The sequence below is a fragment of the Triplophysa rosa genome, linkage group LG11 (genome assembly GCF_024868665.1).
Source record: "Triplophysa rosa linkage group LG11, Trosa_1v2, whole genome shotgun sequence".
NCBI lineage: Eukaryota > Metazoa > Chordata > Actinopteri > Cypriniformes > Nemacheilidae > Triplophysa > Triplophysa rosa.
Window position 1 is genome coordinate 2,671,783 of NC_079900.1, and position 24,457 is coordinate 2,696,239.

A 24,457-nucleotide genomic window follows, 5' to 3' on the forward strand; every position below is an offset into this window, starting at 1 on the left:
TTACCCCTGAGTGACACATACGAGTCAATCTCCAGAAGGCCACAGATCCAGAAGCTCATTCCTTAAAGTGAACGTCTGGGCTTGTCAGCCCCGGGGATCAGCCGCTAAAGAAAGCCTTCCTTCAACGTCGATGTTAATGGCTAGATAAAATTAAGTGGTGCTGAGGGTCTCTGACTCCACAGTGGTAAATGTGTGACTAGCCTTCGATGAAGAAAAAAAAGCACATTTCTACACCGCAACAGCCTTCTCATATACAGTATATGAGGGTTTTTTGTCTATTCTGGATACGCCTTATATAATAAAAAAATACTTTGTTTGCAAAACCACTTGTCACTTGTTATTGCCATATATGGAGAATGAGGTTTTTCACCCTACTCGGTTTAATTAACGACAAACAGACCACTTCCGTGCATGTTAATCCCATGTAGTTTAAACATTAGTCTATGCACAAGTTTTTAAAAAAGGGAAATACTTTTTTTTTTTGGGACACAATTTTTGGGAGATGACAAACTTCGTCGGATTTCTGTGAATTAAAATGCACAAACCTGAAGCAATAATACCCAACAAATGGAGAAGGGATGCCTCTTCATGGAACATAAAATAGTCATTTTATTTTATGAGGAACATGTACCTTTATGGATGTGACAATCCAGAAAATGGCACTTCCCGGACTATGAAAAAGAATGCACTAAAAATAAGAGACTTCAGATGGGTATTTGAAACACTAAATGTTAATATCTGTGCCATTAGTAGGCCACAGTAAAAACTATATTTTATGGTAAGGTTGACATTTTTACAGAATTGCCCTTCCCGTTTTCAAATAAAGAACTTATGACAACTAATAAGATGTTACACTGGTTTATTGATTCGTTTTCCATCGTACAGATCAACAGATTTTACAGGATTACAAACTGAGCATCCTGAATTTTGTGGGTTGGAATATGAGCCGACAATGCACCAACAAAACAACAACTGTTGCTGTGCACAAATGTATTTTGAAAAGGAATTGACCAGTTATAGGCTGCATTTCTCAAAAAGCACATTACAAAAGAATCACAGTAAAATGGAGCACTATCTAGTACAAGACCAGCAAGTGTGCAAACACACAAGCAAATAAAATCCAATCACATTCACCCCAACTCAAAAGATGCTGTAAGACAGGGCGTTTACATTTTCGTTCAACCTTGAGGTACTAAAAGTAAAAACCTTCAGACAAAATCGTTTCCAAATGAATCTAAAGCAACAGTTCCTAACATTAAAGACATCAGGTATCAGCGAATGTAAAGCTGCTCCTGTGAGGAGAGAGAGCGTCTAACGGGACGAGTTGGAACTGGAGCGAGAGCGGTGTCGTCTGCGACCCGGAGACCTGGAGCGAGTGCGCCTTCTCACCGGGGAGCGTCGCCGTGGAGACCGAGATCTGTTAAAAGTACAAACTGTCAGCTGAGGCCGAGATGAATCGCAGACACACATGGGAATTATCTGATACGATGCATAAAAGGCACGAGCCCTGTCAGAGACTTCTTAGTGAAGCGAGAGAAGAAACGAACAGACATACAGGGTAAGAGGACACTGGGTGCGTTTAATTTAATTACTCAATTTGAGCCTGCAGGTATTGGAAGGATTGGGTCCTACGGAGCCATTCAACGTATGTGATACACGCTACAGATCAACGCATCATGCCAGAACAAAAAGACTTAAAAACATACCGTCTCCTCATGCGAGGTGGCGTGCGGCGCCACATGGGAGGTGGGGGAGGCATTCTGCGTGGCGGCGTCATTCTTCGCGGGGCGGTTCGTATCCTCTGGGTGAGAACAGCAGAGGCCGTGATCTCCTGACCGTCAATCTGACCTGAGGACAGTAAACGGGTGATAGTGAAGAAATCTTTCCTTTGGAACGGCTCTGAACTGTTATGAGCTTCTCATCAGAAGTACCTCCATCCATGTGTTTCAGGGCCTTCTGGGCATCCTCTGGAGACTCGTATTCCACATAAGCGTAGCCCTTTGATAAATTAGGATGCAAGCGGTCCGGAGGCATGTCGATCATCTTGATCTTCCCGTAAGTCGAGAAGATCTCTTGAATGTGTTCCTAAACGAAATCAAGCACAGAAACAGAGAGTCAAATACAAGAGATAAAAGCTTTCAGAAACAGGATGCACTGATCAGAGTTAAGCGTTTCAAGCAAGTCAAGCAAACACTACTCTATAAAATCTTGACCTTGGTGACATTCCTGGTGAGTCTTCCCAGATGAAGTTTAGTTGGTTTAGGGCTGGGGCTCCTCCTCTTCCTCTCTTTCTCCTCACCGCGCTTTTGTGATTTGGACCTGATCACAGCACAAGCGCAACCTCAGTAACTTCATTGGTTTGGGTTTAATGGGCTGATTGAAATGTGCACTCGGTCTGTAACCTACTTTGATCGTGAGCGCCGCCGGTTGTCATGGCGACGACGGCTCGGGCTGGGAGACCCAGAGGATCCGGATGAGCTAGAGGACCGGGAGGAACTGGATGAACCAGAACGGCTGGTACCAGAGGAAGAGCTGGACCCACTGGATGAGCCCGAGCTGGACCCAGAACTGCTGCTGGAGCTGGAACTGGACCTGTGGAGGACAAGCAAAACAACTCATTACCTGGAAATACGTCTTGTGTCTCATATTTGGAGAACGTGTCCAGTTAACATTGAAGTACACAACCGGACCTGCTACTACTGCTGCCAGTGGAGTTACTGCGACGCTTGCGGATCTTCTCTCTGCCTCTCTCCTTCTCCGCTCCCTCCTTTCCAGCGGGTTTCTCTTTCGCTCTCTCTCTGGGTTTGTCCTCAGAACGTTCTCTGCGTTTGGTGGGTGAAGGTGCCCTGTGTGAAGAAACAAACAAAAAAAAAGATTTGGTTAGAAAACAGCACCACAATCTGGTTTAACTCAATTTATATCCTTAATTTGTTTTTTCAAAGGATTTGATCAAAGGTTCTGTGGAGATACTATGGTATGATATCAGATGCAAATGCATGGTATTAAATCATTACCCCCATTCATTAACCATAGCACACATCCAGAAATAAAAACAAAACGATGCATTACTAAAGTACGTATAGCACGTAATTAAAAAACGGGCTACCGAGGCTCTAATCACTGAACCAGGAATATGCAGATAATACACAATAATGGACGAGTTATGACATTTATAAAACACAAATCCTAGCGTTTAATGTTGCGATTACATTGTGTTTTATGGCATCGTGATGCTCTTCATTTTTAGCGCTATGCGGCTAATGCTAACTTAGCAACGCCGCTGTTATCAAAAACAGGCAAATTATCGCAAATTAACAAAACGCGAGTAAAAACTCGACATTAACAAAAAAAAAACGCACACAATGTTGCAAAAACTGGCCCAAAACGATCAAACTTACATGATGAATGAACAAGCGCGCAACACTCTCAACGGCGAGATCAGGGACCGTCGCGCTTTAATGAGCTCACGCATTCGTTGTTGGGTGTGACGTCACCGTCTCAGCGACGAGTGTGGGAAGGCGGGGCTTCGCTCGCGCGGGTTGATGTACATACAGAAAAAAGACGAATTTTACGCGTTTGCTGTTGTGTTTCTATTATATAGTTGCAGATATGAGTGTAAACGTCGTCATGTGACTGTATCATGGAGTGCACCGTCGGTTTAAACGTAAATAAGAGTGCAGTGACGTCGCAGTAGGTGAGCGATGATTTCCATTGTGTGTTTAGTGCAATAAAACGACACGTGCGGTCATTTGGGATCGATGCATGAATTTAAATGTGTTCCAAGCTGTGAAATCTGTTTTGGTAGCTGTTTTAAACACACATGCTGGTTTAACCTTTGAGAAAATGCTTGGGTTTACAGTAGGTTAGGCTGGTTTGTTTTGATTTATTTACAGGGATACGTCAGTGGGAAACAAACTTCAAAAGCAAGACCCCCACTGCATGGAAGTTTGTCCAAACTAGTAGATCACCCCGGACCAGCAACAACAAGATTTGAGTAGTTTTTACACATTTTAAGTGACCATGTGTTTTTGGACTGGTGATCAGCCTGTGTTTAGCTATTGAGGAAAAGTTCAACCCAAAAATGACCAGAAATCAGTCATCACTATGGTCAATTGTCACTATGGTGACCATTTTTGGGTGAACTGCTTTAGTTTCAGATTTGTTTCTCGTGGGCACAAGATGTCAGTGTCAGGACATTGAGATGCTTGATGTGAGGTTCACGCTTTCTATAGCAGCGCAATATAAAGTACTATACTATTAAAGTACTATAGTATTAAAATATCATTATTTTCTGAAACACAACTACTCAAACAATGTTTTTGACATTTTCCTTGAGATAAAATAAGTGTCAGCTTGACTCCGCTTTATGCAACTTGACCCACGCTTAATTTTTGACCATTGAAAATGGGTTCTACAATTTCCATGTGGGCCACATTGAGTTCCCCAAATATCTGGTGTTGTATCATATCAGATCTTATAAATGTGGATGCCTGAAGATAAGTTTAATAAGAACCAGAATCTGAAAGGATATTAAGTCGATATCTTTAATACATTTTCAGTAGCAATCGTGTAAACTGTGGAAAAGTAACACAAGAAGTGCTTTTTCTCATTTTTGAACTGTTATCGTTTGTATGTAATGTAATGTAAGGATCGCTATAATCAACAGATTCTATTAACAGACGTACCGATCTCCGTGCACATATCAAAAATAATACATTTTGAAAGTAATTTTTCACCCCCCTAAAAATCTGGCTCCAAAATTTTGGTGAAAATTGTTGTTTTGATCCCCTCTGCAAAATATTGAATAAATATAATGAGAAATATTAATCTATGGCATAATAATCTTTTTTCTTTACTATTTATTATTTCTTTCACCAGAGAAAGATTTATTCAAATCAAAATTTAGATGAATTGTTACAAAATGACCCTATAATTGCCAAGGGATGCGGTATGTAGAAGCACACTGAATTACAATATTTAGACCTCACTATGATCACTTCCGTCTGTGTTTTGTTTGTAGGATCTGCTCCATCCAGTCTTGTGTTGGTTTCAGTACTGTGGATCTCCACCATGGGCAGACTGGACGATGCTTCCAAGCGCAAAGTCGTGGAGCTGAGGGAAGCAGGTTTGAGTTTCCGGAAGATCAAAGCTGTGCTGGAGCTGGAGAACATCAAGGTGTCTGCGCAGGCCATCTACCTTTTCCTGAAAGAGTTTCAAGGGAGAGCTCGGAAGGAGGACGGAACGGCGGTGGGTAGCAGCCATGCGGTGCCGACGTCGGCCAGGGAGGCGGGCAGCGGCGAGGCTCGACAGGGTGCCTGGAGCAACCAGCAGTTGAGGAACCTCCTCAGAGAAGCTTCCCGGGTCGCAGCCTCTCAGCTGACCTCAGCTTCCTCAGATGCAAGAGGTGGACAGTCTTCTGGGGCGGCAGGGAGAAGCGAAGCACAGGAGGGTGATAAAGACGAGGATATCCGGATTGTCAGCGTTACGTCTTTGGCACAGGGCACGCAGCACGCCGGCATCCAGGGACCACGAGCAGGGACCGGCACGGGCACGACGAGCGGGGCTGCTCTTGTGAGACGCCGACACACACCCTCACCTGCCAACCCTGTGCTGGTGGCTCGCAAGAGACTGCTGGATAAAGCTTTGCTTCACAGGGCAAGGGTGAGTTGACTGCTCCAACGAAATTTTAGGGTGAATTTACTAAAACTATTTAAACGTTTCTGTTCATTAAAATCAATTCAAACGTAGGCCTAAATATTATAGAAATGTTAGTTGAGGCACTAAAATTATTAAACTGAAAAGAAACTAAAAAGAAAAAAATATATAGCATTATTAAAAATGGATAAATAAATAAAAGGATTATGAACGCACATAACAAAATAGCTTAAAATTAAACTAATATTCACACGAGAACTAAAAATATAAATACAAAAATGTTAATAAAACTACAATTAAAAACTTCTGCATCATGTTTACCCCAAAGTAAATATTTAGATTTACTAAATTTAAAAATATTTTTTAGGGCTGTCAAAAGATTAATCGCGATTAATCGCACCCAGAATAAAAGATTGTGTTTACACAATATTTATCTGTTTACTGTGCATAATAATTTTATATGTATTAACACATACACATCCATGCATATATTTAAGAAAAATCTAAATATTAATAAACATATATAATTTCAATTATTGGTAAATATAAATAAATACATGTAAATTTTCCTAAATATGTATTCATGTGTATGTGTTTGTATTTATAAATACAAAATTAATATGCACAGTACACAGACATATGTTATGTAAACACAAACTTTTATTCTGGATGCGATTAATCGCGATTAATCGTTTGACAGCCCTAATTTTCATGACCATTAAACATAATTTTCACATGGCATTTTATTTATGAAATGCAAAAATGCATAAAAATATTAATATTATTTAGTAATAATTCATTTAACACTTTTTTTGTTTGCCAAAATAATTCAATAACCATTATTGTGTTAATGTAGCAATAAAAGAATAATTTCATTTTAAGTGTAAACTGTGAGCTGAACATGGTTTTGTGACATTTATCCTATTACAGTTTGTGTTGTTTTGTTGTTGTCATATTTATTGTAATAAACTTGTGTGTGTGTGTGTGTGTTTTTGAAGGTAAGGGATGGTGGACCCCAGACGGGTCAGCAGGTGCCGCTGTCAGTTAGAAGAGATCAGTCGTGTTTCTCTGGTCCTGATGGGAGAAAAGTTGTGTTACCTCAGACAGCTTCATACGACCTCACAGCATCCAGAGCTCCAAACATGGTGATCATCAACAATCAAATAATATTTACGACATCAATGTTTTCTGCATCTGACTTTATTGACTTAAAAACAAAAGAAAGTAATCATATTAATGATCAAATCTTTATTCCACAGAGGGGATCGCACCCAGGACCCAGTCTTGCCAGGAGATGGATCCAGCGGATGGGCACTCCAGTTCGCTCTCTTCAACATCCTCCTCGTGTGGGCGTCCGACTCCCCGACCCGCCCACCGCTGGAAGTACATCCCACAATGCCGTTCCACCCGCACGGGTCCAAAACGTGAACAGCCAGGCTTCACTACCTCTCCAGAGGAGCGGCTTCGACCCTGCCGCCGTGAGCAGCCTCCAGGAGCAGATCCAGTCCTTGAGCTCTGAACTGAGAAATCTGGGCGTAGCGCTGAGGATGATGGTGGAACAACAAGGCCGGCTGGAGAGAGAGCAAGCCCAGCAGACTCAAGTCCAGAAGCAGATCCTCGGCACCCTTCAAGATTTGGCGACCAAATTAGAGCCGTGCAACGTGCTTCAGTCAACATCGGCTTCAACGCTATCAGCGTCATGTTCCCTGGCCTCCTCCGAGCCTTTTAGTCAGCCCGCCGGGAGTCAGGGCGTCTACGCTCAGTGCAGTCAAGCCCAGACACGATACAACGAGATCCACGACTCGGGTCTCGAGGGCATTGAGCCGTTCTCTCTGGACCAGCTTAGCCCACCTGCCATGAACGGGTTTCAGCAGTGCCCGACCACCGGCGTGCCCTCATTCACCCATGCGCAGACACGCACAGGGATGTTCACGCAGGCGCACACGCAAGCGTTTGCTCATTCACCGTTTACGCAGTCGCACGCGGACTCGTACACGGGGATGGAGAGAAAATCAGCAGACATGCCTTCTACCAGTGGAGACGGGACGTTCCAGGCTTGTAGCCCACATAACCAGACCTCCAGTCTTCCAGTGTCCCCACACAAGGCCGAGCTGAACATTATTAAAGTGGAGAACGTCTGAAAATACAGTGAGGAAACCAGAAAGTCCAATGCAAGCGCAAGAAAAAAACTGACCATAGAAAAAGACGGTTCACATTATAGGGGCAGATCACCCACAAATAGATACTCAAAAAAATCTTTTTTTCATCCACGTGTCAGTCAAAACCTGTAATGGGTTCTTTCTTCTGCAGAACACACAAAAAGGTATTTTGAAAAATGTTGATAACCAAACAAAACTGACCGTCATTGACTTCCACTGCAAATCAGCGACATTTCTCAAAATATCTTCTTTTGTGTTCCACTGAAGAAATAGTCACATACAGGTTTAGAGTGACATGAGGGTGAATTAATGAGATTTATTTGGGGTGAACGATCCCTTTAAGTTGTTTAGCAGTATTGTAGCATCATTTGTGAGAGACTTAAGTTTTTTTTTTCATTGTACCTTACAGGTTCATCAGACCAGCAAGAAACTGACCAAGAGAAGAGATTTTTGTCCCTATTGTCTTTTTTATTTAGCTGTATGCTTTTGCCTTTTTCATATGGAAAAAATAAATATCACAATAGATCTAGAGATACATTATGATCTCTCTATTTTTTAATGTTTGTTAATGGAAGAACAGCGTGAAACTATACTAATGTGTGGTATTGACAGTACTTCACATTGAACTGATGGTTGTCTGGAAAAGACATTTTACCAGAGATACATAAATACTGTAACTTAATATGAGGGATGCACAGAAGATCAATCGCTGAAATCAATTATTTCTTTGCTTTGACATTTTTACAGATTTACACATGTAACAGTGTTTAATTGATCTTTTTTTCATACATGTAAACAAATGTTGTTGAATGACAGAAGTGCAAAGTTATTTATTATAATATCTGGGAATTTTATTGTCATTGTTATCTTCATGTTGTCAAGGCAATGTTGGATTTCTTCATGAGAGAGGAGTGCCATCTGCTGGTCAACCGTTGTCATTCAAGAAGATTTGGTTTAATCTCAGAAAAAAATGTGTATGAAGCCCACGTTATTTTAAAGCCCCAGTGAAATCAAAATGAAAGTTTTTTTCCTTTTATTAAAAATAAGTTAGCCTTAAGGACGTCAATAAACTGATATGCTCCTATGCGCTGACAAAATTCCCATTTAGAAGATATAAGCGTTCAAAACTGACAGTCTGGCACGTGCGCTCAAATAAAACTCGAAATTTCATGACTTCACACTATACTTCAGCCTCTCGTCAAAGTTCTCGTCCAAATCAAAAGCAGAGGGGATTTTAAGGTCAGTATATATTTCAATGTCAATGGATGTTCCAAAAAGCACTATAAAGGAATTGGATAAAATTCTTAATGATTTCATTTGGGAGAGGAAATCCCACTATTTACAATATATATGATTAATAACAGTAAAGAACATGGGGGTCTTGATGTCTTAAATTGTACAGATCTCAATTACGTGTTTACAATAAGGTGGATAATTGAATATATTAAAAACAAAGACGGTATTGAATATTTTCCCCAATTTTATATTTGATTCTATAAATTTTCTTTTAGAACGTAATTTTTCTATTGAAACAATCTCATGTAAACAGGCAAACTTCCATAAGCAGGCATTGTTGGCTTGGGATTAGTTTACAGGCATAATTTTTCGCCCCGCCGTACTTTTTATGGAATAATAGACATCTTGAATAAAAATAAATATATCTTTAATCAGACATGGTATGACAATGGAATACTTGCTGTTAGTCAGTTGCTCAATGACCAAGGATTGCTTTTATCATATGAATTCATTAAAGAAATTAGGTTCCCTGTGAAACCAAAAGCTTATGCATTATCATTGGAGCAATATCATGTAAAGTTGTATCATTGTTACGTAATTGTATTATTCTTTAAAATATTATACAATTTATCCTGCTAAGGTATTATTTGAACGTTTCAACTTAGATCTGGAGAATTCTTGCGATTTTTGTGGTTTTACAAAATAATCTGCGAGACATCTTTTCTTTGATTGTAGCCTATATATTCAAAAATGTTTTGGATTGACGTCTCTAATCTTTGTTTTAGATTATTTACAACTTTAATTCAAATTGAACTTTATGATGTCATCTTTACTATTGATTCTAATAGTACAATGTCTTCATAGTGCAACTTTTATTTTACTTGGAATATCACATTCATGTGAAAAAATGGTGTTACAGCCACTGCCATAACACAAGGAGGGAGACAACACGAAGCTCGGTCTAGGGGTTTTTATTTAAATAACATAATATAAAAAACATGGTATGGACAGAAAATAATCATGTAACAAAATGACACATAGGCGCACACCTCTGCCCGGGACGATCGCTCCAGTCTCGCCCCCTGAGTGTAGCATAGCGGGTTCCTTTAAGCACACAGTCCACAGCTGTTAGGAATCTGCTCAATTAAACACAAGACAAGTAAACGCCATTCCAGCCGCTAGGGGCAGACAGAGCTTTACAGAAAGAATAAACACGTTAAATGTAACAAATGGGCTAAAGCCAAGACAAATTTTGAACAATTTGTAAGAGAAATTAAACAATATGGTCAAACTTTAAGCAACATAAAAAAAACAAAAAAAAGACCTACAAAGCACTATTATGGAGCCAGAAATATGACAAAACAATCTGAATTTGAATTTCGTAAATCTGAATTATTGACAAGTGTTTTTTAACAAAACTGAATATTATATAGGAGTTAAAATAGTTTTGAATTTGATTTTAACTCCCATATAATATTCAGTTTTGTTAAAAAACACTTGTCAATAATTCAGATTTACGAAATTCAGATTGTTTTGTCATATTTCTGGCTCCATACACAATGTTATTTTAATTTATGTACTTAATTTTTACCCCTGACTTAAACTGTTATTCTCTTCTAACTATACCCCAAGTTATATTTTATGTAATTGTTGTTTACTTTTCTCTAACCTTTTTTTGTTGTTATTGTTATGAGTTGTGTATGTTTGTACAAATATTGTACTCTTTTGTACGTATTGTGTATGTTTGTACAAATTTTGTACTCTTTTGTATTATAATAACAAAAAAAAATGCAAAAAAAGTTCTGGTCCAATCAAATCCGCTTTAGGTTAGGAAGAGTCCCGCCCCCTTCACTATGAAAGCTGCAGATGCCGCTGCTCATATCAGCTACTTGTTCGTAAGTTTATAGTCCTACAAAAAGAAGTCTAACTCTAAATATAATTCTTTTGAAGTCATGGTACTTCATGTTTCAACACCTAATACTAAGGATAAAACATTTTTTAAATTTATTCTAGCTATTGTATATAGGCCTCCAGGTCACCACACAGATTTTATTAAAGAATTTGGTGGGTTCTTATCAGAACTAGTACTGGCCGCAGATAGACTCCTTGTCGTTGGTGACTTTAACATCCATGTAGATAACGTTACAGATGCCTTAGGAATGGCTTTCAAAGACACTCTTAACTCCATGGGCATTAGTCAACATGTGTCAGGACCCACTCACCTCCGTAATCATTCTTTAGATTTAATACTGTTTTACGTAATATATGTGGATGGTGCGTTTCTTGATAATCTGCCTGAATTGTCTCAAATCTCTAGCATTAGTAATAACGTTGAAGATCTTGACACTACCATTGAAAATTTTAACTCCACCTTCTCGGAAACGCTAGACACAGTTGCTCCACTACGTTTAAAGAAGATTAAAAATGGCAGCCCCACACCGTGGTATAATGAACACACTCAGGCTCTAAAGAAAGCGGCCCGAAAAATGGAGCGCAACTTTAAGAAAACTAAATTAGAGGTATTTCGTACAGCATGGAAGGATAGTATTCGAAAATACAGGAAAGCCCTAATAACTTCTAGATCCGCCTACTTTTCATCACTAATAGAAGAAAACCAGCACAACCCTAGGTTTTTATTTAACACGGTGGCTAAATTAACAAAAAATAAATCGTCAGTGACTTCTGATCCTGTATATCAGCATAGCAGTGATGAATTTATGAACTACTTCACATATAAAATCCAAGATATTAGAGAAAAAATTATAACAATGCAATCAGAAGTGAAACCCGCTGAACAAACTAACTACAGCGCCCTTAAGGAGAAAATGCAATTATTTTATACCGTAGATCAAGATGAGCTGTCTAAAATTATTAGATCATCTAAATCAACAACATGCATACTAGACCCTATACCTACAAATCTACTGAAAGAGATGCTCCCAGAAATTATAGATCCTCTTCTTGGTATTATTAACTCATCTCTGACATTAGGACATGTGCCTAAAGCATATAAGGTGGCTGTTATAAGGCCCCTTGTCAAAAAACCCCAACTCGACCCTAGAGAACTAAGGAACTACAGGCCTATATCGAATCTACCTTTCATATCTAAAGTTCTGGAAAAAGTAGTTTCAACTCAATTATGCTCCTTCCTCCAAAGGAATGACATCAATGAAGAATTCCAGTCTGGATTTAGAGCATGTCACAGTACAGAGACTGCTTTGATCAGAGTTACAAATGATCTGCTATTGGCGTCTGACCGAGGTTGTATCTCGTTATTGGTGCTGCTAGACCTTAGTGCTGCATTCGATACCATTGACCACAGCACACTCCTACATAGACTCGAAAATTATGTTGGCATTAAGGGAATAGCTTTGAAATGGTTTAAATCTTATTTATCCGACCGTTTTCAATTTGTAGCAATAAACAATGAGGTGTCACGCAAATCGCAAGTCCAGTACGGTGTACCACAGGGCTCAGTCTTAGGGCCTCTGCTCTTCGCATTATACATGCTACCTCTAGGAGATATAATAAAGCGACACGGAGTTAGCTTTCACTGTTATGCTGATGATACTCAACTTTATATTTCCTCGAAGCCTCATGAAACACAGCAGTTCCATCGAATAATGGAATGCATAGTCGATATAAAAAACTGGATGAGTAACAACTTTTTATTACTGAACTCGGACAAAACGGAAGTGTTACTTATTGGACCGAAAACTGCTATAAGTAACAACCAAGAATACTGTTTAACTATTGACGGATGTTCCATAAAACCCTCGTCGTCAGCAAAGAATCTTGGCGTTCTATTCGATAGTAATCTGTCATTTGAGAGCCACGTCGCCAACACCTGTAAAATTGCGTTTTTCCATCTTAAGAATATATCTAAACTACGTCATATGCTGTCAATGTCAGATGCAGAGAAGTTAATTCATGCATTCATGACATCAAGACTAGACTACTGTAATGCACTGTTAGGTGGTTGCCCTGCAGGCTTATTACAAAAACTCCAATTGGTCCAAAACGCGGCAGCTCGAGTTCTTACACGTACAAAAAAGTATGAACATATTAGCCCGGTTCTGTCAACCTTGCACTGGTTACCTATAAAGCATCGCGTTAACTTTAAAATCTTGCTTATTACCTATAAAGCCTTACATGGTTTAGCTCCTCAGTACTTGAGTGAACTCCTCTTGTATTACAGTCCTTCACGTGCATTACGCTCTCAGGCGTCCTGTCAGTTGGTAATACCTAGAATTTCAAAATCAAGTGCAGGTGGTAGATCCTTTTCCTATCTAGCACCTAAACTTTGGAATAGTCTTCCAATCAAGCGGAACCAGGAACACTTCCAACAACAGCTGATGTACTTGTTGCATCAAAGAGTACAGAACAGTACTCTACTCTCAGCCAGTCTTGTCTCATTGTTCCAAGGTTACCACAGCGAGCAGGATGCAGTTCAAGGCCTGACCTGATGGTAGAGCGGAGAATGGGAAGCGGCGACCTGACAAGAGCCGAGATGATAGAGCTGGATAAAGAAGGACACGGTGACTTGACACATCTTAACTACAAAATTTCAGCTGCTATTAGATTATTAATGATAATCTTAAATCTTTTTTTATTTATTTTGCCTTGTTGTGCAAGCACTGTCGAGAGGCAGCAGCTTCTGCCAGAGGGGAACTGGAATCCCCTGGTTGGGCCTGGGTTCTCCTGAGGTTTTTTTTCTCGATTAGAGTTTTGGGTTCCTCGCCACCATTTGCATACAGTTTTGCACTGTTTGCCTGGCCGGGGGGCTGCTTATACATTAAAGTTTTTTTAATTAACACTGCATACAGGAATTATTTTACTTGTGTTTCTCTCTCCTTATTTTGGGTGTGTGGTTCTCGGTGATGGCCGCTGTGTGTGTGTGTGTGCGTGCGTGCGTGCGTGCGTGCGTGCGTGTGTGTGTGTGTGAACCCACTTGTGAGGACATTTTACTGGTCCTCACTAAATAAATACCGACCAAAATACTTTTTGTCCCAAACATTATGAAAAGCACTGTGTAGGTTTCTCGTGTAGACTACATTTACAAACCACTAGAAAAAATATTTTAAAAGTTTACATTTCTTCGGATGACTGATAATCCAGACTCGCGCAAGTGTCAATGAACAAGACCAAAGGCACCTGAAATGATAATGGTTCAAAAGTTGCAATGTGTTTAGACTGGAAAGGTGTCTAGTGGTATAATTCCAGTCACAGGTCTTTTTCTCGGTAGCCAATTCTGGTATCTTTATTCATTGCGTATCTATGAAATAAAAGACATTTGCATTATACCAGTATTTGATAACTTAACTGCAGTAGAAGGGAATGCAAATTTAGATGGAAAATATAATTCAGTAGCCTATAACAGCTATTCCATAAGTATAATTCAGTATATTTTAATACTGTAAAATATGAATGTATATATTTTTAAATATACTGTATATTAAATGCTATTAATATTTAATTTGTAATATTTCAGTTAATATATAGGAAAATAGATTTTCTTTGACTAAGGGGTAATACTTTCAACCATACTCATTTAATGCTTCTGTTTCATATATCGGCCAATAATCGGTGTCGGTTGATGAAAGCAATTTTTACACTATCACCCGATAATTTAAAAACTGCTGATGATCAGGGCTAATATACTGTATTCTGTCAATAAAAAAAGGACAGGCAAACACAATGAATTTGTGCTCTGCATATAGAAAATGTTAAGCAACATCACCAGTTTGATGTTCAATATTAATAGTCATTATACAAACTAATAACATTCAGAAAGTGATGAAATATTAATTTAATCTTCAGAATTTTGTTAATGCAAGTTAATATAAACACTATTAGCATCGGCAGATATCACTCAGAATAATCAGGCTATCGGTGAAGAAATTTAGTATCGGTGCATCTAAATGTAGGCCTAATTGTAATGTATAGAAAAAGATGAAATTTAACATTTATTTCTGAATGATGGCCTGTAAGTTTCAAGAATATTTTGTTCTAGTACATGTGGGTTAAATGCATATTAATATTTTGCGTTATAACCCTCTCCTTTGTAATGGCTGTAACATTTTTGTTTGGATATATTTTATCTGTAATTTTTTTAATAGGGGGTGCTTAAGAAAGGGTTAACTGGAGGGTTAACGTTCCCTTCTGTTTACGGAATGAGAACAATGAGAAATTGTCCTGACTGATATCAAGACAAGATCAGGCCATGTTACAGTATATCATACACACACATTATATCCGATATATAAAGGCACCCTCTCCCAACTCATTGAGCAGCAGCTTTTCCAGACCGCTCTCTCTCTCTCTCTCTATCGCTTTCATCTTCAATCCTGAGAAATAACATTCAGAAAACATTCTGCAAAATCTGACAAAAGGACAACTAACTTCTCAGGTGAGGAAGACAATGCAGGCTCCAGTGTACTTCAAACAGTTATCTGCGTATATTTAACGGTTGATTGTACTATTCATCACAAAAATTGTAGTTTAACAAACTTAAAATTATATTATGTAAGAGTTTGCATGAATAGTTCTGTTGTGGAAATGTATGAATTGTGCAGATCAATGTATGGATTATTAATCAAGTTCATGAATTTGTGACTGTATGTGTTTGTGTGGTTTTCAGCATCTGGTTTTATTGGTAGTTCAGTGTGGGATTTTACTTCATCACTATGTTGACCACTGCAGTCATTATTCTGGGATTAGCAAATCTAGGACAGGTAAGATTTCACAATGTGAGTATGTATATTACAGGCATGAAAACGTGATGGTGTGAAGTTATCATCACTTATACCTATTGTTACAGGTTCACAGAGTGGCTGGTGAAGACCTGGATATGGCACCCAATTCAGTAGATGACAAATATGAGGGTTGTAGACAGGACATGTTAAACCATTTGGAGACATTTAAAAAAAAAGAAATCTCTTCTAACCTTAACTTTGCAGGTACTTGGGAAAAATATAAAGATAAAACAGGAAATGATCAATTGACAGCAAACCATTGCTGTGTACAGTGATGACAAAGTATATAGACCATTTAATACAGCTACCCGTACTGGTAAAGCCAACTACATAGACGAGACATACGGATGGTATTCGCTTCACTTTTTGCTGACAGATGCAATACAGATTTTGAATAAGAAACAGAAAGAAGCACAAACAAACTGCATGACAACTTATCGTGGCATCAATGTTCCATTTAGTGAAAGTGCTCTGAACCATGAGGTACGGTTTGGTCAGATTGCATCTTCATCAACTGATCGTGCAGTAGCAAAGATATACGGTGATGATAAATTTTGTTTTGAAATCCAAACTTGTGAAGGTGCTGATGTGTCAACATATTCTAAGTATGGTGATAATGAGAGAGAGGTGCTGATTCCTCCATATGAGAAGTTTAAAGTCACTGCTGTCAAGAAAGATGACTGGTGTAAAACAGTTTTCTACTTGAAAAGTACAGGAACACAAAGTAACCTGAACTGTAAATTTGTCCAAGAATATGAGAAAATTAAACATAACACTTTGTAGTGTAATACAATGATCAATATATACATGTATTTATGTATCATTTTAATCACACATGGCTTTATACATCACAGTTGTTCTGTCATAAGCAATCATTTATTTCTCTTTTTAAAAGCAATAAAAAGCACTGTAGAAAAAAAACTTTTCTTGACCAAACCTTTTTAGCATTTAACTCATGGAACCTGATGGAATGATGTGTTGATTTGTACACAATGTCAGAAAAGTACAAAATTTTGAATAGGAAGACTAAAACAGTCTTAAAGGGATACTTCACCCAAAAATTAAAATTCTGTCATCATTTACTCACCTTCGAGTTGTTCCAAATCTGTATAAATGTCTTTGTTCTGATGAACACAGAGAAAGATATTTGGAAGAATGCTTATAATGACAGATTTCGCACCCCATTGACTCCTATAGTAGTAAAAATTACTTGATCATTTTTGTTGTTCTGTTGAACACAAAAGACGACATTGTGAAGAACGTAGGACAGCAAACAGTTCTGGGGCACTTTTGACTACCACTGTATTTTTTCCTACTATGGGAGTCAATGGGGGGCAAAATCTGTCTGGTTACAAGCATTCTTCCAAATATCTGTCTTTGTGTTCTTCCAAAAAAATTTGATACAGATTTGGAACAACTTGACGGTGAGTAAATGATGACAGGATTTTCATTTTTTGGGGAAGTGTCCCTTTAAAGATCAACTTTATTTTGTATTATTAAGCAGCTTTCATATATGGCACGATCCGTCTTATTCATTCCTGTGATTTGCTTTTGGGCAATTCCAGTGTTATGGATGTGACATGAAATGTAAATTCTCAGAAAATTGATTCATTACCAATATATTGAATCATCTGTTTATATTTTACTAAACCTCTGATGATAGAGTCCACTAATCAGAAAAATAAACCCGAAAGAAGAGGAAATGCTACACCATGGTAAACATGCCCCCGGCCCGTGCCAACTTTTTTGAGACCTGTAGCAGGCATCAAATTTGAAATGAGCTCATTTTGTGCATTAAATTTGACAATTTCTCAGTTTAAACATTTGTTATGTTCTCTATGTTCTATTGTGAATATTGCTCATGTGATTTGAAAGTCTTTTAGTTTTCATTTTTATTAAAATTTAAAAACTCGGGTTGTATTTAAAAACTACGCACGAGTTTTCGTTTTTAAAGAGAAAAAAATCAATGCGTTACGGATGTGACAAAAAAGGACGCACGTTTTTAAGAGACAAGATACTTCGTAGGACTTCTGTGAATTAAAATGTACAAACCAGAAGCAATAATACCCAACAAATGTAAAAGGGATGTCTCTTTATAGAACATAAAACAAAATATAATTAGTTTAATTTTCAGTTTCATGAGGAGTATGGACCGTTATTGGATGTGACAATTGACTTAACTGAATCTAGAAAACTATGATTTAAAAACAGACTTCACATGGGTATTTAAGCCCCCAAATGTTAACATTATGAGTTCTAATGATCTTCAACAAATTATAAAATGGAAATGTATGTTTTCTTCATTTTTCTAGATCCCAGTATGTCAAAGGTCAGATCAAGTCAAAAAACAACTCCTTGTGGTAACAACTTTACATTTTCTCTTTTTTTCACTTACATACAAGTTTTCCAACATTAAGATAATATAAATATTACACTATCAAAAAATGTTCATTGTGCTTGTTATCTTCCATTAAGTAATGCAACCAACTCACCTCTCAACTAAATTTACTTTTTCTGAAGGTATTTTGCTCAAATTGTTTGGTAAACAAATTCATATTTTTTTTAAATTCGTTGAAATACTCAACAAAAGCATTAGGTGGTTTAGAGACAGTTTAAATACATAACAAAATCAAAGTAAAATCTACTCCAGGAACAAAAAGTTAACACAGCAATGCATTCGTGGAACTAAATGTGTTTATAACATGTAAAAACATCATGTCATCACACTTTATCACAGTTATTTCTTTCTTTTGACAATTATTTATACCTTAAAATAGCAGGTTTGGCATGCACAGTTGTTTCACCCGATTAACATAAAATAAATATAATACAAATGAAGAGCCTGGGATCCTGCCTTGTGGCCCAGCTTGTAAAGGTTAGCATGCCCCTGACCTTAACTGACAGACAAGTGTCACAAAGGTTATCCACAATTTTTCTCATCTCATAATCCAGAGACCACTTTCTCCCAATGAATTTGTTTTCTTGGAATGTTATTGTATTAAAAGAGCAATGTGAGCAATACTTCCATCCAGCGGTGAGGCAACAAACGGCTCACTACCTGTCACATAAATGCTAAATTTACAATACTTGGTATTTAATGCTAAACTTACATCACATGACAGCAGTTTGAAGTTATGGCTGCACTCAGTGACTTTGATTGGAGGTAGCTGGGTGGGTGTTGTGGGGAGTGGGGGGGCTTGTTGGTTGTGGTTCGGGGCGTTTCATTTGTTGGGACTGTGTGGATCTGGTCTGGTTGGTCTTGATTTGTGGTCGATGTCGGACAACAGAGGAATAAAGTTAATTATGCCATTACTACTTTTCCCTGGTTGTTCCTCTGTTGTCTGTTGTTGATGAATGGGACCGGGTTGGACCTGCACGGTTTCGGCGGGTGGGGCTTCCTGGGTCGCGGCTCGTGGGCTCTCCCTGTTCTTCGTGGACGTTGCTCGGTGGCTTTGGTCGGGGTCACTGAGTGCAGCCATGACACGTCAGAGGAGATCTGGCCCTCCCGGCTGAGCCTGGTTTCTCCCGAGGTTTTTTTTTTCTCCATTATTCAGCATTGGAGTTTGGGTTCCTCGCCACAGCAGAGCAGTGCAGTGTTGGCTTGCTCACCGGGAGACTGCATTTATTTATATTTATTAGATATTATTTATTATAATGATCTTGCTTGGTCTATAAACACCATGCACTGTGCTGTGTTTTACCTTTCTGTGTTTTTCTTATTTGCTCCTGTAAAGCTGCTTTGGAACAATGCACATTGTGAAAAGCGCTATATAAATAAAATTGAATTGAATTGAATTGAACTCCACCCCGTCCCTTTCGAAGCACTACGGTGCCTGACACAGGACTAAGATGTCATCACGTTTTCACTTCTTTGCTGAAGGAGATGACGTATTTATGAAACACGCTCTGTAGAGCAGTTTGTCCATTTAGGGCTACTGTAGAAACAACATGGCTAATTCCATGTAAGCGGACACGCATGCATATGTAGATAGAAATAACTCATTCTAAGATAATTAAAACATAACGCTTCATTATATAAGGTCTTTATACAGATCTGAAGACATAGTTATGTATATTATATTGCATTTCTGTCAATAGATCCTCCAAAAAACTACACACTGGACCTTCAACAACAAATTAAACGGTCACGTTCAAGACAAGGTGACACTCTACAGTAGATCGGAAGCATATTAAAACCGTTTCACAGCGCACAGTTTGTGTGGAGACGGATTCAGTGTAAACCCCACAAGTGGAGTGAGATCCAGATCATCCTCAGACAGTCCGGGTGGAGGAGTGAAGCGGAAATACTGAAGGAGAGACGTGAAGAACAGGAAGATCTCCATCCTGGCCAAACCCTCTCCTAAACACACCCTGCGTCCTGAGAGACAGAGAGAAAAAAAAAACCAAAATATGTGTTAAATTGTATCATAGTGCAAACCAACTTACCTGAACTTCTCAAAAAATGTCAAATGAAACTCCAGTGGCAGTGTGAAGATGCGTTTTAGGTCCATTTCAAAGCCCATAAATCAAAACAACTGAGCTGTAAAGGAAGCCGGTACCTGCAGAGAACGGCAGAAAGGCGTCTCTCTTCACAAACCTGCCCTGCTCATCCAGAAAGTGTGAGGGGTTAAAGGTGTGAGGGCTCTCCCATTCCTCCTCATCCCATAATATAGACGTCAGAAGGGGAAATACACACGTGCCCTGCGTAAGGAAAAGATGTAAAGAAATAGTTCTGATATGTTTATTACTGAGTGATTATTAATAAATTCACATTGTTCCTACATTTTAATTCCTACATTTTAATGTTAATGCCTTCATGTACAGAAGTGACCAAACGTCTCGTTTAGATGAAACCATCAAAACATGAAGAGTTTGCTACAAAACAAAAGAATTGCAATATGGTTAAGCTCTTTATTCCAAAAAAATATTTTTCAGAAAAAAAAGGCAAACTAGGGAATATGTGCTTTATTCTAAATAATCTATAAAAGATTATAATTATAAATACAAGGTTGTCTCTCTTTACAGATTCACAAGTTGATATTCGGTTTATGTTCTAAGCACAACTACGACACGCACAAATTAAATGCGTCTTTATTAATATGTTTGAACAATTGCAGAATGTAAATTTCCCAAAATTAGACATCACTTTTGGTCATTACTGCCACCCCCCCACAGAATTGCCACGGTATATAATAACGTACTTCAATTAAATAATTGACAGTTTCTGACAATGCGACATAGTATTTATTTCAGTTACGTTTCATTCATGTACAGAGATAACACCGTGTAGTTTAATACCATATGCTGTCTTTATTTTATTTATTCACCTATTATTATTTTTTATTACATGTGTGTAAAGCTGCTCTTCAACAATGAAAATTGTGAAAAGTGCTATATAAAAAATAAAACAAAATTGAATATAGTCCTAAATGGTAGGACTGTTAGTGTGAAGGTCAGAGGATTGTTTTTATAACATTCTCATAAGCTGACCTTCTTGATGAAATATCCATTGAAGTGGACATCGCAGCTGGTCATATGAGGGACGCCCATGGGCACGATGTTGGCCAGTCTCTGGGTTTCATGAATCACAGCATCTGTGTAGGGTAAATTCCTCCTGTCCTCTGTAAGGGGTTGGCGTGCACCGATCACTCCGTCAATCTCCTCCTGAACCCGCCCTGCAAACACAGCACACAATGACCAGCAACAACAACATATAAACACAATCAAACACACGTGTCAGTCTTACTCTGTGTCTGAGGATATTTGGCCATCAGCAGTAAAGCCCAGCACAGTGTCGTACTGCTGGTGTCGGTACCGGCCACAAACAGATTGCCGACTGTAAAAATGAGGTTCTGCTCATGGAAAAACGAGTCCTTCTCTCCAGATTCCTAAGTGAATGCTACGTTAGTCATTTAAAGAAGTGATAAACAATGTTACACTGAGCGTACCTTTACAGTCTGCTGGCGGACCAGGAACGAGTCGACCAATCCTCTGAGGTCTTCAGGGTCGAGAGTTTGACGTAAACCCTCCACCGTGTCTGTTATCTCTTTGATGTCAAGCTCCAGGTTTTTCATGAGCAGCCTCCAGTTCTGGATCCACGGGCCGAACCATGGGAACATGTTGTAGAGCTAAAGACCCAAAAGCCAGAAGATGTTTCTATCCTTCATATTCAATTATAAGTTGTCATACCGTCAGTGGCGGAACCCTTTGAATAACCTCGAGCAACGTTAAAACGACGTTTTTCGATATACATTTATGTACCCAAGAAAATTCAATCTACCGACACGAGAAACTTTTTGATACACTGTATGTCAGTTTATTGCGTATGTTTGAGTGAACCTGCACGGATGCTGTTCCGCTCAAGCGAACACTCTCATTGGCTCGATCCACCCTATTCCTCAGCTGAGGGTCTGTATAGTCAAATCTGGGTCCGTACACGATGGCAGAGATGACACTGGAGGCGGCGTAGCTCATCAGCTGTTTGCTTTCAAATGGTTTCCCTGCGAAAAGCAGACGTCACCGCGTTCAGAAAAAAACTCTAGACGCCTGACGTCTGGCAGTAGTGTGATTGTCTTCGGTACATTTTATAAAAGGCCAATAACGTCCTCATATACAGCTCTGGAAAAATATTCACTATGTTTATAGACTTTAAAGTCCCAGTGAAATTAAAAATGACAATTCTTATTTTTTCATGAAACATTGCAGCGTTTATAGTAAATAGCTTATCAACGTGGGTCATTTTCTTCTTAAAATTCATGTGCCCTCATAATCTTCAATTAAAATCTGAAAATGCACTTCCGCCTGAAATGACGTAAATTACGTCAAAAACTCCTCCCCTTCAAATGTCAGTCTGCTGCCAGTTCCATTTCAAATTTCAATGCAACAGCTGTTTTACACATCCAATCAATTCGCAGTGAAAAACGCAAGCCACGCCCACTAATTTTCTCCTTTGAAATTCCTTTTCACTCGGAAATGTGTCAGAATACGGAAGTAAAAACGATCGCAACTTCTGGTTCACAGGGACTTTTAATGCTATACTTCAAAGAAAACAAGTTCATATTTATTCTCAAACAACACACCGCTAACGTTCGCGCGATAATCTGGTTCGAACATCCGACCCGATCGAGGCCATGGACACGGTTTTTTCAAAGATTCTCGGTAGGGTCAAATCTGGCGAGAATTAAGCAACGTAAAGAATGATTATTTGATGGAGAAAATTGATTTTAATGAGTCTTGCCATGATCTCAGTCTTCCACTTTATGTCATTCCTGAACATTAGAATGAAACGGACATGAAGGGCAAATTTGGAGAGGTCTCTTATTTTTCCAGATCTGTAGCCTATACATCTGTACTTGATGGTTTTTTATAACTGTATTATATTGAATTCTTTCGGATATAAGTGTTAACTACATTCATGTAAATGTCAGACAAATCTGATCTTCACCTTCAAAGTTCTCAAACTCCTCTTTTAAGTGGCATGTTTCCTCGATGATTTTCTCTTCAAACGTTCTCTTGCCCATACCGAAATCTTTCAGGTTGGTGAGAGTGAAGCGTCTCATCTCTTTCCAGCTCTCCCCGTTGGCAAATATAATTCCTGCGACAGATATTATATATTTTTTTGCTTAATTCATACGTGTCTTACAGACATCATATGTTAGCTTATGAATATCAAAACAAGAAACATCTAAAAACATTGTGAGGTTAATGGTGTATTGGCTTGCCGTGTCCTTTAGTAAAATCGTGAAATAAAGGCATGATTTCTCGGTCTCCAAACTCATCAGCATGATGAACAAGCGCCTGCTTCACTGTTTTGTAGCCGGCCAGCACAACCACTTTCTTCGGACCGAAGTACACGGTGAAAACTGAACCATACTGCTTTGCCATCTGATGAAGATAAAAAGAAGCGTTATAACCCAACAGGAGCGATCGTGGTGAGATGTTATCTAAAACACACAATATAAATGTTTTTTTCAGCTCAGTGGCATATGTCCTTATTTATTCACCCTCGTGTCATTTCAAACCTCTGTATAACCCGTATAACACAAAAGAAGATATTTTGAAGAATGTTGATAACCGAACAACACTAACCCCCATTGACTGAACACAAAACCACTGAGACATTTCTCAAAATATCTTCTTTTGTGTATAACAGAAGGAAGAGTCAGATACAGGTTATGAGTGACACGAGGGTGAATCAATGACGCCAAATGGGTGAACTGTCCCTTTAAGACATATATCCTTGGTGGAACCATTAAAGCTTCTGTGAAAAACGTGTGTTGGGAAAATCTTCAGATAGGTTTGTGCAGTTCCGCCAACTCACCTCAAGAAGACTCAAGTGTGGTCTGTCGACATCCAACTTGAGCAGATTTCCCAGCAATGGCAACGGTTTTGGTCCTGGAGGTTCGTTTCTGGACCCAGTGAACAGGTGATAAAGCATCAGGAGCAGAATAAAAGTACAGATCAACACCCCTGTGCTGTAGTCCTGAAGAAAAGCCATATTCACAAAAACAACACCCAAAACACAAGTCTAGGCAGGCTTTCGCTGGTGGTCAAAGTGAACAAGAGTGGGCGTGGCTACGTGGCTGTGTTACGTAACGGAGGCGGGGCCTCATAAAAAAGTGCGTAATTTGTGGTTTAAAACAGTATTAAATA

At 38.8% G+C, this 24,457-nt stretch overlaps 4 protein-coding genes across 9 annotated transcripts; 2 read left to right on the forward strand and 2 right to left on the reverse strand.

Moving 5' to 3' along the window:
* Positions 1-842: 842 nt before the first annotated feature.
* On the reverse strand, positions 843-3,508 carry rnps1 (RNA binding protein S1, serine-rich domain). The gene is made up of 7 exons (XM_057346943.1): positions 3,399-3,508; positions 2,691-2,846; positions 2,407-2,592; positions 2,214-2,319; positions 1,932-2,085; positions 1,707-1,848; positions 843-1,417 (listed from the first exon to the last, which is right to left on the reverse strand). Exons 1-7 carry the CDS (start codon positions 3,470-3,472, stop codon positions 1,312-1,314), a joined length of 924 nt encoding a protein of 307 aa, XP_057202926.1. The 5' UTR covers positions 3,473-3,508; the 3' UTR covers positions 843-1,311.
* LOC130562105 (uncharacterized) lies at positions 3,509-8,345 on the forward strand. 2 transcript variants are annotated; one of them, XM_057346941.1, is made up of 4 exons: positions 3,509-3,694; positions 3,894-5,661; positions 6,654-6,800; positions 6,915-8,345. In XM_057346941.1, exons 2-4 carry the CDS (start codon positions 4,990-4,992, stop codon positions 7,794-7,796), a joined length of 1,701 nt encoding a protein of 566 aa, XP_057202924.1. In that variant the 5' UTR covers positions 3,509-3,694; positions 3,894-4,989; the 3' UTR covers positions 7,797-8,345. The 2 variants fall into 2 exon arrangements, with proteins under 2 accessions (XP_057202924.1, XP_057202925.1); XM_057346942.1 differs by having other exon boundaries at positions 5,021-5,661.
* Positions 8,346-15,352: 7,007 nt separating this feature from the next.
* On the forward strand, positions 15,353-16,588 carry LOC130561241 (NAD(P)(+)--arginine ADP-ribosyltransferase 2-like). The gene is given in 4 exon segments (XM_057345444.1): positions 15,353-15,459; positions 15,691-15,784; positions 15,871-16,061; positions 16,063-16,588. Coding segments are annotated over 3 exon segments (765 nt in total). The 5' UTR covers positions 15,353-15,459; positions 15,691-15,736.
* A 1,893-nt stretch (positions 16,589-18,481) lies between these two features.
* On the reverse strand, positions 18,482-24,378 carry LOC130561869 (cytochrome P450 2K1-like). 5 transcript variants are annotated; one of them, XR_008963868.1, is made up of 10 exons: positions 24,126-24,378; positions 23,527-23,689; positions 23,250-23,399; positions 22,145-22,305; positions 21,754-21,933; positions 21,552-21,693; positions 21,296-21,480; positions 20,602-20,680; positions 20,365-20,506; positions 20,071-20,183 (listed from the first exon to the last, which is right to left on the reverse strand). XR_008963868.1 is itself a non-coding variant. In XM_057346489.1 (9 exons), exons 1-9 carry the CDS (start codon positions 24,300-24,302, stop codon positions 20,078-20,080), a joined length of 1,368 nt encoding a protein of 455 aa, XP_057202472.1. In that variant the 5' UTR covers positions 24,303-24,378; the 3' UTR covers positions 18,482-20,077. The 5 variants fall into 5 exon arrangements, 3 of the variants coding, with proteins under 3 accessions (XP_057202472.1, XP_057202471.1, XP_057202473.1); XR_008963869.1 differs by having other exon boundaries at positions 20,076-20,183; positions 20,403-20,506; XM_057346489.1 differs by lacking the exon at positions 20,602-20,680 and having other exon boundaries at positions 18,482-20,183; positions 20,403-20,506.
* Between the last annotated feature and the right edge of the window lie 79 nt (positions 24,379-24,457).

Coding starts and splice junctions, on each gene's coding strand:
- LOC130561869 (XM_057346488.1), bottom strand. CDS start 24,302: ATGGCTTTTCTTCAGGACTACAGCACAGGGGTGTTGATCTGTACTTTT. Junction 23,400..23,526: donor CGATTTTACTAAAGGACACG/GCAAGCCAATAC, acceptor TATCTGTCGCAG/GAATTATATTTGCCAACGGG. Junction 20,507..21,295: donor ATGGATATTTCATCAAGAAG/GTCAGCTTATGA, acceptor TTCCTTACGCAG/GGCACGTGTGTATTTCCCCT.
- LOC130562105 (XM_057346941.1), top strand. CDS start 4,990: ATGATCACTTCCGTCTGTGTTTTGTTTGTAGGATCTGCTCCATCCAGT. Junction 5,662..6,653: donor CTTTGCTTCACAGGGCAAGG/GTGAGTTGACTG, acceptor GTGTTTTTGAAG/GTAAGGGATGGTGGACCCCA. Junction 6,801..6,914: donor CATCCAGAGCTCCAAACATG/GTGATCATCAAC, acceptor TTTATTCCACAG/AGGGGATCGCACCCAGGACC.
- rnps1 (XM_057346943.1), bottom strand. CDS start 3,472: ATGCGTGAGCTCATTAAAGCGCGACGGTCCCTGATCTCGCCGTTGAGA. Junction 2,593..2,690: donor ACTGGCAGCAGTAGTAGCAG/GTCCGGTTGTGT, acceptor TGTCCTCCACAG/GTCCAGTTCCAGCTCCAGCA. Junction 1,849..1,931: donor CCTGAAACACATGGATGGAG/GTACTTCTGATG, acceptor TACTGTCCTCAG/GTCAGATTGACGGTCAGGAG.